The following is an 11,689-nucleotide window of genomic DNA, read 5'->3' as shown; positions in this document are numbered from 1 at the left end:
ATCATGTATAGTTACAGACCAGATATATTGGTCAAAAATTTTTAACGGGAATTTCACAGTCAAAACTGGTTATGCTTTTTTACAAGAGCGTCTTATAGACCAGGAATCTAATTTTTGTATAAGGCAGAATAGGTTTGTTCCTTTTTTCAAGTTACTATGGGCTCTTAAATTTCTTCCAAAGTGGAAGCTTTTTATTTGGAAGTTAATGGTTGACGGGATTTCAGTGATAGCTAATTTGTAGCGGAGAGGAATTAGTTTGGATGTTACCTGTGACTTATGCAGTGATTCTTGCGAGGATGCCCAACACCTGTTTCGCATTTGCAAATTGGCTCAAGATATGTGGAGGAGGAGTATGCTAGGCATACACTCAAATTTTAACGAGAATCATTCTTTGCAACAATGGATTCTCAACTATATCCAGCTTTTTATTAGCGAGGATGGCAAGTTCAGGGATCGAGTAGTTATTTTTATTGGGATACTATGGGCATTATGGGTAACGCGAAATGCAAGAGTTTTCTGTTCGTCGACTGGAGATATTCAAATTGTTCAGACCCAACTCAAGTTCGCTTTGGAACAGAACACAATCTACAGGCAAAGAGACGGTGATCATTTTGGTTTTTTACATCCTTCAGAGCATTTACCAACCTACCCACCAGGGTTTTACTTTGGAAATATAGGTAGGGTTAATGCTTATATGCCGAATATGGTTATATGTATTGATGGAGCATGGAATAAAGTCACCTTAAGAGCAGGAATGGGATGGGTGCTCCAACAACCACAGTCAGCTGGGACAATAATTATTGGGGGTTGTGACTATGGTCTAGGGCATTCGGCTTTACATGTGGAATCTATGGCATGTCTGCGGGCGTTACAATTGGCATCGACATCTTCATTAACAGACATAGCAGTTTTCACCGATTCAGCTAACTTGGTCTCTTACTTGCAAGGGATAGTTAAGCCTGATATCCGTCTTACTTGGACAGTAAAAGCCATTCTGGAAATAGGTATAGCTTTCAGAAGTTGCATGGTTACAAAGGTCGATCGAGGTGATATACAGTCTGCTCATGATTTGGCTAAACAGGCCTTAAAGGAGGGTTTGCAATTTGTTTCCCCATTTGGTGTTAGGCCTGATGGTTAATTCGCTTATGTTTTTCTTTTGATTGTATTTTTATCCTATGTCAAAAACAAAAAAAAAACACAAAAGATGGGACTATTTTCATTTCAGACAACATTAATTAAACAAAAAGTCTTGCACACACGAGATGTACAATAAATTTATTGTACATAATAGTAACTTTTACCTATTTTTATAACTTTTGATATTATTCAAGAGCTCTATGTAAGCAGACCTGAAAGCTTTACATATGCTGACGACTCTTAGGCTTTGTTTGGCAACACTGACTGAAATTGAGCTGAAACTGATAAGTTAGCTGAAATTAATAATCTAGTACTTGAACCTGATAAGGTGCTGAAACTGATAAGGTAGTTGTTTGCATTAACTGTTTGGTAATTAACGCGTACATCGCGTATTCGCGTACATATAAGACTAGTATAAGTATAAGAGAATTGAATTTTGGAAAAACTCTACAAAATAAATTATTTTTTCGCGCCTGGTGACCTTTTCTACCTGACATTTTTCGGCCTACAACGTGGAGCTTGGCGTCGTGCGTATGTATCGTGCTTTTTGCATGAAGAAATTATAAGTGAAGATCTTTCTTTGTAATTCCACCAAAATCTTATCATTAGGATCTTAATTTTATTTTCCAACAAAATCTTCTTTGTTTTTCCCGGGAAAGATCAAATTAAAGTATCTTTTACGTAGTATATACTTTCATGCACAATCATATACTACATGCATACTTGACTACTTGAGTACTAACTATGATTTCAACCATATGTTTTTTTTTATTTCACGTAGTATATACTTACATGCACAATCATATACTACATACTTTGAGTACTAACTATGATTTCAACCATAAGTTTTTATTTTCCCAAAAGATTGAAGCAACAGTCAATTCCTTGTCATTTACGGAGTACTTCTTTCTTTTTCTTTTTTTTTTTTTTTTTTTTGGTGACATCAGTTAGCTAAACGTACAAAATGAAAATTAAACAAAACTGTCAAATGACCAACTCAACCAAAAGCTTAAGCTGATGGTTGGAGCCCAAAGATTAGTTTTATACTCTATCACGCCCCCTCACATGAAAGCCCAAAGGGTTTGAAGTGTGGATGCAACATAGGCCTCCTCAGGTGGATGAGATTCGAACCCGTGACCTTTGCGTCACGTTGGCTCTGATACCATATCAAAGGACCAACTCAACCAAAAGCTTAAGCTGATGGTTGGAGCCCAAAGATTAGTTTTATACTCTATCAAAAACAAAACAAATCGGTTTCCCTCAAAAAAAATACTAATCTAGTTTCAAATGGAATTCCTGCAAACGACCACCTACCTGGGAAACTTCTGTTGCCAAGTTATACGCTTGTTGTATCTAAACACGGTTCACTTTGTAGATAACACAGTGTTTAAAACATTCTCCTTTCTATTGAATTCTGTTAAGAATCCAATTTGTTGGCAATCTTGATTCCTACCATATGTACATCTTGTAAATTAGAGAGCAGAGTAGAAGAATGTGTAAAAATGGTTATTGGGGTACTTTGTATTCACGACCGAAACAATTGCCAGAAAAGATCAAATTTGTAACTCCCTTTAGCCATTCTAAGTAAAATATCCAGAAAACATTTGTGTGGGGATTAAGGTAGATGATGCTATGATAGTTTGATGGCATGTAGAAGGTCCATTAATATTTCATCCCTTTTCACAATAAATACATCATATTAACTTTTTACACTATTTATAAACTAATTTTGACCATCAATATCTTTGCTTACGTAATAATCAAACTTATCAAAATTAGATATTTTGAAAATATATACTCCGTACTAGTGTACATAGTATTAATATTAACCCAATAACAATTAAAAATGCAAAATTTGTTTTTAGATGTTCAATAATAAATGTGGTCAAAGATTGAATAGTGTGAAAAGTCAATATGATGCATGTATTGATAAAAAGAGGAAACATAATGCTGGAATCGGCCTAAACGAAATGGGTTTCATACAGTGATGAAACACTTTTTTTGTGGGCTTTTATACGTTGTACCCCTGTATTTGTTTGATTTCTACGTTGTACCCATACATTGAAAATTTTCCACATTGTACTCCTGTACTTGTAATATACAGTCAACCTTATTCTTGTTGTTAATCTAAGGTTTAAAAATTCCGTTACTTTTTAAATTGACTAAGGTTTTTCTATGTTATAATCAACCTTATGTTTGTTGTTAACCAACGTTAATGAGAAAATTCTTGATTTTTTTCAAAAATATAACGAAAATTGTTAACATTAGGTTGACGGCAAGGATAAAAACAATTAAGTTTTGCAAGTACGAGGCAATGTGTAAAAACTTAAAATGATTAGGTATAACGTATAAATCAATTAACTACAGGGGTATAACGTATAATTTATTTATTTATTTTAATTTTATTTTTTACAATGATGAAACACAGTTCCAAACGAAAGGCAGAATATTGGAATTATGTGGGGATGGATGAATGGAGGAAGAATGCTTTCATCTGTTCGTTTTTACCTTTTACTGGAGCATATCTTAGCCGTTAAAAGTTATAGAATTGAAGGCTCAGATTTTCTCAACTCTACATATTAGAGTTTACCTCCAACTCCAGAGAATCCGGGCGCAGCGCAACTGGGGAGTATATGAAACCGTTTATCACCCATTACTCCATTAGGCTACAAAATCTTTATTTTTAATGTTTGTATTCAGCCCATTTGCAGGATCAGCAAATTGTGCAAACTATTACGGATCAGGTAGAATGTTGACTCATCTTTTCTCCTACGAGTCCTACCTATTTTGAAGGCAATGCTATTCGTTCAATATTCCTTTGCTCAACATTAGTCAATACAAAAAATTTAAGCTGGAAACAACAAAGCTAATATTTCCCACGTTTCAAATATCGTACCATGTTGACTTTTACATAATTTACGTTATGTCTTTGACTATCTTTTGTAAAATATACGGAAAAATGTAATCAGCTAGGATCTTATTAGATTCGTATCTATATATAATTTCTAAATATCAACTTTTTTATAATTTTTACTTATACGTAATTTAAGAGATAACGAGTCAAAATCATGTATTGGAAAGCGTGAATTCAACATGATGCAATACTTTCGGAACAAATGAAGTACTAGATTTCCGGAGGAAGGAAAAATACATATACGAAACGGTGCAAATAGGCAAAATTCATATTTGAACTGAGACAGGAAAGAGATCAAACAAACAATATTATGGAGTCGAACCAAATCACATACGAGTAAATATCAAGAAGTATCACATTAACAAATGATCAGGAGACAATTGTACAAAATGTGCCAAAATGACATTGTTAAAAAAGAGCCCTTTCGAGTTAATCTGAGTGATTTGCAGAATTTTACCTAACAATGAGAATGCTAACCTAGACCATTTTAAAGTTACATTAGGATTAAATTCCCATGCAAGAATATCTTTTGTATGGTGGACTGTATGGTTCATCAGTAATAGTATAACTTTTGGAAATAAAAGTTTAACCCTTAGTTAAGGGGCCAGAGCTAATTAAATAAACTATACAAAGATTGGTCATTCACAAAATTAGTCGATTTGGATAATTCTAGGCTTGTCATCCCTCCTTCAAAGGTTAAATTAAAAGACAAATGTATCTCGACAAAAGAAATCTTTTGGCAAGTCCCTTCTGCCCTTCATCTCCTAGTCAACTCAAATTAAACTTTGATGGTTCCCTTCATTCAAATGGGAACTCGACTTTGGGTTTTGTTATTAGAAACCATCTTGGTACCCTTAATCTAGCGGACGCCAAGTTTATTGGTTCCAAATCGGGAATTTTATTAGCTGAAGATATGGCACTACGAGAAGGCATCAAATGAGCGCTCTTTCTCGGGATCAAACACCTTGTAGTTGAAGGAGACAATCTTTGCTTCATATAAGCAGCATTGAAGGTTCCTTGGGCGATTTTCAACACTATTGTCGATGTAGAGAAAGATGTTTCGAAGTTCTAGTCGATTTCTTTTCACCACTGTTTACTGGAGGCAAATCAGACGACGGATATTATGGCTAATTACGGTCATCATTACACTTTCATGATTTATTGGTTTAACTCTTGTAAGATTAACTAGGAATTTCCCGTTAAAGAACCCTACTCCCTCTCCAGGATCACCACACCACCCACTAGGACGAAATGGCATGTTATCCCAAAATCTGCACAAGTCCCTGATCCAGGGTTGTATACTTGTATGGTCTATTGGCCTAGTATCGTAACCGAAAGTAACAAAACACACAAAAATACAAAGAAAAGGGTGCATCTCATTAAAGTGCCTTAAATTGAGATGGCAGCCTTTTTGCAAACTCATCTCCACTCTCCAGTCAATGGCAAAAGACCAATTTGTATTTACCACAATAAATTAACTTGCATTACCAAAGAGGGAGATTTTACTTTCCCCCATAAAACTCCAGAAATTCACATCTAAATACGTTTAATTTAATCAAAAAATTTAAACAATTTAGCTAATTAATTAAAAATTAAATAAAGTTATTTTTAATCAATTGAGTCACTTAATTAAATAAATTTAAGAAGGTCCCTGCTGATTTTTGTGAGAATTAGCCCAAGTAAAAATGGAGGTAGCAAGCCTATTAATTGCTTCATTCAAACCATTAAACCCTTGTCTATTCATCTCTAAATTTGATTCTTCAACCCTTAATCTTGATTGTTGTATGTTCATCATCTCCCTGTGTCTCCTCTCTTCTCTCCCTTCACTTGCTTGAATTGCCTCTGATATCATTACAGCACTCCTACTAATTGCTGAGCTCACTTCTTCTAGCGTTGTTGTTGTTGTTGTTGCTGCTGCTGCTGCTGCTTCTGCCGCCGCTGTTGTGGCCGCAATGCCTTCCTCTTTCCTTCTCCTCTTAGCTGGTGATGATTCTGGATCATGAGGATATTCCCTTCGTTCAGATTCTGATCACCCACATTTATAGAGAAATATGTTAATTAAAGAAATTTCAATCTTCTATTAATTAAACTCCGTTTTCCTGAGTTTAACTCACTCTCCGCTTTCCTCAACTTCCATTGTACAATGGTGAATTTATTATTCCGGAATTTTCTTAACTTACATTGTACAATGGTGAATTTCTTATTAAGGGATTGATTAAAGATAAATCACAAAGAAGAATTGTGGAGTTAGGACTACTAGACATAATGATTTGTTAAGAATAGACAAAAAAATCTAACGTGGAATAAAAAATAATGGAATAAGCAGACTTTACAAGTAGAGTAAGGGAGAGAGATTACCCAGTGTAGGTGAGGGATGAGGAGGCAGGTGTTGAGGAGAGAGAAAAGTTGAGGAAGGAGGCGGAGGAGGCAGCAGCAATGGCGGAGGCAGGAGTGGGGAAGGTGGCAAAGGTGGAGGGGAAGACAGCTGCAATGCAGGAACCACCACGGATGGTGGCGGAGTTTGCTGCATTTCCATCATTGAAATAGGCAACAAAAAATGACCACCAGTAGTGGAAGTTGGAGTTGGAGTTGGAGTTGAAGTCGGAGTCGGAGTTGGGGTAGTAGTAGGAGTACTACTAGTAGACTCAACAACATCAAACAATGCTTGGTAAATCTGTGGTAACATATTAGTAGGCAAACCCTTGTCTTTCCTCTCAAGCTTATCCATATTCCAGTAAGACTTGAGATGATCGGCGGGGAGGTTCTTTTGGTAATCTCTAACTTTCTTGTAGTCTCTCATAAGATTATCCCATTTATCATTACACTGATTTTGGCTCCTAAAACACCCTTTTCCCCAACAATACTCCTCCACCCATTTCCACCTCAACTCTGTGATTGGCTTACTACTACTGCTACTACTACTACTAATACTGGTACTAATACTAGTAATACTTTGTTTTGATCTATGCAACTTCCTTCTTTCATCATCTTTCTTCTTTGCCTCAATTAAGATCATTGTTTCTTCCATTGTCCAGTTCCCTTTCCTGTATTCTCTCATTGCCATTTTCATTTACCTCATGCAATTTTCTTTTAAATTACTCAAGGAAAAAGATATGGAGAAAAGAGAGAGAGAAAGTGAGTTCTAGAGAGAGGGAGAAATGAAGATGATGTGCAGGGAATAGGATGGGTCCTCTCCCTCCTCTGTCACTATCTCTTCTCCTTGTTTTTTTCTTTAATTTTAAAATTCAATACCATTGTTTTTCATATGATGTCCTTTTTAGAAGTTGATGTGGATATAATGTGGGGCCATTTTTATTCAAAGTTTAATCAGATGCTAGTCAAAGCTCTGTGTCTTTGGGAAATATTGTAAGAATGTGGGGTCCTTTTTTAATTCAAAGTTCAATCAAATGCTAGTCAAAGCAGCTCTGTTTCTTTGGAAAATACAGTACTGTAATAATGTGGGTCATTAATAAATGAGGGGAAATCAATCTTAGATTCATCTTTATGGCTAAATTGCAAATGCTTATAAATGATTGCCTACTTTCATTTTGTTAGATAAGTAAACTTAAGTTAAACAATATTTATTGTTCCGTAATTATAATAACACTTATGCCAGCGAAGGTTCCATTCAATTGCCCAGATATGCTGAAGCTTCTTTGATTCTTTCACTTCAAAATCTAACCTACATTAGACAACTGGAGTATTCAATATTTACCTGGTATTCTGAGGATGTTGCTGATGCAATAGCCTCCGTTAAGATAAGAAAGGTTATAGGTACCCATTTGCTTGTCCAATGTTTGCAGCATCTTGATCTTCAATTTCCACCATTGCTGTTTCCAATTCTTCAGCGTCCATTGACTCCGATGAATCTGTTTGAGAACCAAGACCTTGTGATACAGGGTTGACCGTCTGAGATGGCACCCAAGGGATCACAGCCTTGCATTCATTCTCCTAATTTAGCTTCTATAGATCCACCAGACTTTAGATTGTCGCCCCAAAAAGCTTCATTTGTAAAGAAATTTGAGTTAACATCTCAGTATTCTGTTGTATGCATTACATTCATTTAACAAAGTAGAAAGGGTAAAAGGAACAAAAAATAAGCTCATGAGACTAGCAGACGCATAAGTCAATATTAGATGACCAGCTAACAACCTCAAACTATGTAAGAAGCAAAGGCATCAGAGGGCAGTGTATGAGGCCTTCGGCTACTCAAAGGTGATCTTGTCATGCTATCAATCTAAGTTGGTGATCACGATATTGCTACAATCACCGTGCATCTTGTCAAAACTCTCTAAGCGATGAGCCCATACTTCTTATACCCATAAAACATTGCCCCCCAATTTTTCTTCATCCTATTGATTGAATTTCCCTTGAAGAACATCAAGTGAGACAGAAACCGTAACCCAGTATTATCCCACTATAAGCAACACGTTTCCCCATATGATATAACGTATCAAAACTCTAACCCTGAATTGACAACGATATCAACAATAAAAGGTTCCAGCAACATAGAATCATATCTTAAAAGCCAACAAGCGATAAAATAATAAGAGTCGACCAACTGCTTTACACAACCAACAGAAACTGCAAAAGGTAAGAGGTAGGGAGCTCAGTGTAAAAGAAGGATACCAAATTTGGATCCACAGGAAAATTTCCTTGAGAGAAAGCAAGAGGATTGTCCTTAGGTTTGAATAGAACAATAGCTTTCTCCTCATTTTCAGAATTTCAGGTATAGAATCAGACTCCAACTCCTCAATCACCAATGGCTTCAATTGGAGATGGTGCTTTGTGGCATTGATTGCACGTACATCGGCTGATTATCTACTTCCTCATCTTCAATTATCGGCGAAAACTTAGCATCCTAATCAATCCCACACTCCAGTATCAGAAACTAAAAGCGAGAAATTAACAGTTTGTTCGAGTAAAGTAAATGTTAGTATTCCTAAACTAAACAATCCAACTAACCAGAATTATCATGGTCATCAAACCTTAACTTCATTTGTTACTTGTCCTATTTATGCCTCGAAGTTTCGAAACCTCAACTGAAAATAACCTACTTAATTGTCACTGTTCAATCAAACATTTCAACAATCAAGAATCATCAGAAAGTCCACTCAACTTCCTCATCAGTTCCTCCTACTAAAACCTTGAATTATGCAAAAATACCTGAAATCGAAACTTAACCGCCTAAATTGGGGACTTGAACTGCCAGAGAAACAATCATTGCTAAAATCAACATTCTGCTATTCAGATGTAGTATAAAATGCACATTTAACCAAAATTCAGGACAAATTAGAACTAGAAAAACTGATAATTGTTCAAATTTCCAGAACCCAGGGGAAAATAGAGCTAAAATCAGAGCCATAGGAGAGGCAAAATAAAAAACATAATCCCCTTGTAACAACAATTTCTCTTTAATTTACGAAAAGAAGAGAGAGAACAGTACCAAACGACGGATTTTACGAGCAGGAGACGAGTAAGAAAAATCGGAGAAATCGTCAACGTCCTCAAAATCCTTCCTTTTGAGCTTAAATCCAGTGAAATCCATCAAAATAGTCAAATTCTTCGACAAAATAGAAATTACAAAAACCCTAGATTGTTGTTGCGATGATCAGAGCGGATTAATGGTGATTAACGCGAAATTGAAGAGAAAGTATGAAGAATGAAAAAGGAAGTGTTTACTTTATTTTTATTTGTGCAGAAAATGAAATTGACGTCTATCTATTTCCAGACCTGAAAATACCGGGAAATTGTGAAATTGTTACCTACGACCGCAAACCAGCCGAATTGCCAAACCTGTCCGAGTTTTACATTGGCCCTGTTTGGCAATCAGCGGTTAGCTGTTAGTTGTAGTGGATTGTATTAGCAGTTTTGACTAGCTGTTTTCTATTAACTGATTTGACTAGCTGATTATATTAGCTGATTTTATAAAAGTGTTTGGTAAATAGCTGATTCATGTTAGATGTTTGATTGTGTAAATGACCAAAAAGGACCTTGTCCTAATTAGTTGTTGGATTTTATTAAAATAAAGTAGCTTATATAATGAGTTTATTATATGTACTAACAAGTACTACTTATTTTGAGCACTTTGTAATTTTAATTTTACGCCATTAACCGAAAAACAAAAACTTTGTAATGTTTACTTAAGTTTTGACAAACTACATACCCTCCCCACCCACTAAATCAATAACGACCATCAATACAAACAAAACTAATTTTACACTCTCTAATAATTATTAATTAACTAGATTAATTTTACACTCCCTAATAATTAATTCACATTAAATTAATTTCGCATTTTTCATTTTCTAGGTGGGCATTTTTCTGTTTCTTTTTTTTAAAAAAAAAGTTATTACAACCTTCTGTTGGACTTTTTTATTGTAGTATGTCTAATTAATTGCAATTTGTAATTTGCACCCAAAAAAAGTTGCAGCATAAATCCTGCTTATGGAAGGAAAAAATCATAGATGAGGGCTGAGGAACATAATATATAAAGGTTGGGGGCAAAGTTGTCTTTTAGTGTCCATTCAACAATCCTCTAAGTGTAAAAGCTCATATATGCAGCTTTTTTGAATTTAGAGTTTTGGGATCAAACCGCTATTCAAATCCGCTTACAACCAAACACGTGAATTAGCGGATTGAAGTGGTCAAACCTCTAATAGTGCTCTAATCCGCTAAAATCTCTCAATCCGCTATTAACCAAACAGGGCCATTGTTTACAAACTTTTAGAAAAGACGGTTTAACGGTTAGACTACTTTTATGCATGTACTCTAACTAATTAGTTAACCGCTGAAACCAATTAGTTAAGTTTGAAATTCAATTAGTTAAGCAACGAAACCAAGTAGTTATGCAACCGTCAACGCGCGGATGGTGCAGGGGCCTGCATGTAGATCTACGTGCACCTGCACCAAAACGCAAAAAAAAAAAAAAATACAAAAAGAACATAAGAAACTAAACAGAAAGAACATAATAGAGTAAACGAAAAGAACATTAACCAAAAGCTGAAAAGAACACTAATGTTAAAAAACTAAAAAAAATGTACAAAATTGAAAATAACATATTTTCTCTCCTGATACACTATAAAAAGAACAACTATTTTACAAAAAGAACATCATGTGAAAAATGCAACAGAAAAAAAAAATATTATCGATAATATTATAAAAAATTAAAAAACAGTAAAAAAGTTAAAAAGTTAAAAGAACACAAAATAATTAAAAAAAGAACAACAACTTTTTTAGAAAACACAAAGAACAAAATCAAAAGAAAAATAAAATAACAAAAACACAAAAAAATTTAATAAAAAGACAACAAAAAAAAGAACAAGAGAACAAAACACATGAAAAAGAACAACATTTTCTTTTTCCTTATCAAACAAAAGAACAGAATGAAAGGGACGAAAAGAACAACAAATCTATGTTCTTTTATTAGTTGTATTTGTTCTTTTCAAACCACTTAGTGTTCTAATTAAAAAGACAAAAACGACGATATTTTGATGCACTTAAAACTAGATCTATATTTTTATTTAAATGTATTTTTGTTCTTATCCAACGCATCAGATCTATGTTCTTTTATTAAGTGTTATTTGTTCTATTCAAACGATTTTACGTTTTAATTAAAAAAAGACGAAACGACGATTT

The 11,689-nt window shown here is 34.7% G+C and overlaps 1 protein-coding gene across 1 annotated transcript; it reads right to left on the bottom strand.

Annotated features, from left to right (window-relative positions):
* Positions 1 to 5,580: 5,580 nt before the first annotated feature.
* Positions 5,581 to 7,756, bottom strand: LOC110796808 (uncharacterized). Its single transcript, XM_022001892.2, has 2 exons — positions 6,410 to 7,756; positions 5,581 to 6,076 (listed from the first exon to the last, which is right to left on the bottom strand). Exons 1-2 carry the CDS (start codon positions 7,119 to 7,121, stop codon positions 5,691 to 5,693), a joined length of 1,098 nt encoding a protein of 365 aa, XP_021857584.2. The 5' UTR covers positions 7,122 to 7,756; the 3' UTR covers positions 5,581 to 5,690.
* Positions 7,757 to 11,689: the final 3,933 nt, after the last annotated feature.

Source organism: Spinacia oleracea, chromosome 2, assembly GCF_020520425.1.
Source record: "Spinacia oleracea cultivar Varoflay chromosome 2, BTI_SOV_V1, whole genome shotgun sequence".
NCBI lineage: Eukaryota > Viridiplantae > Streptophyta > Magnoliopsida > Caryophyllales > Amaranthaceae > Spinacia > Spinacia oleracea.
Note: the sequence above shows the minus strand (reverse complement) of the source record. Positions and strands in the feature narration are given on the sequence as shown.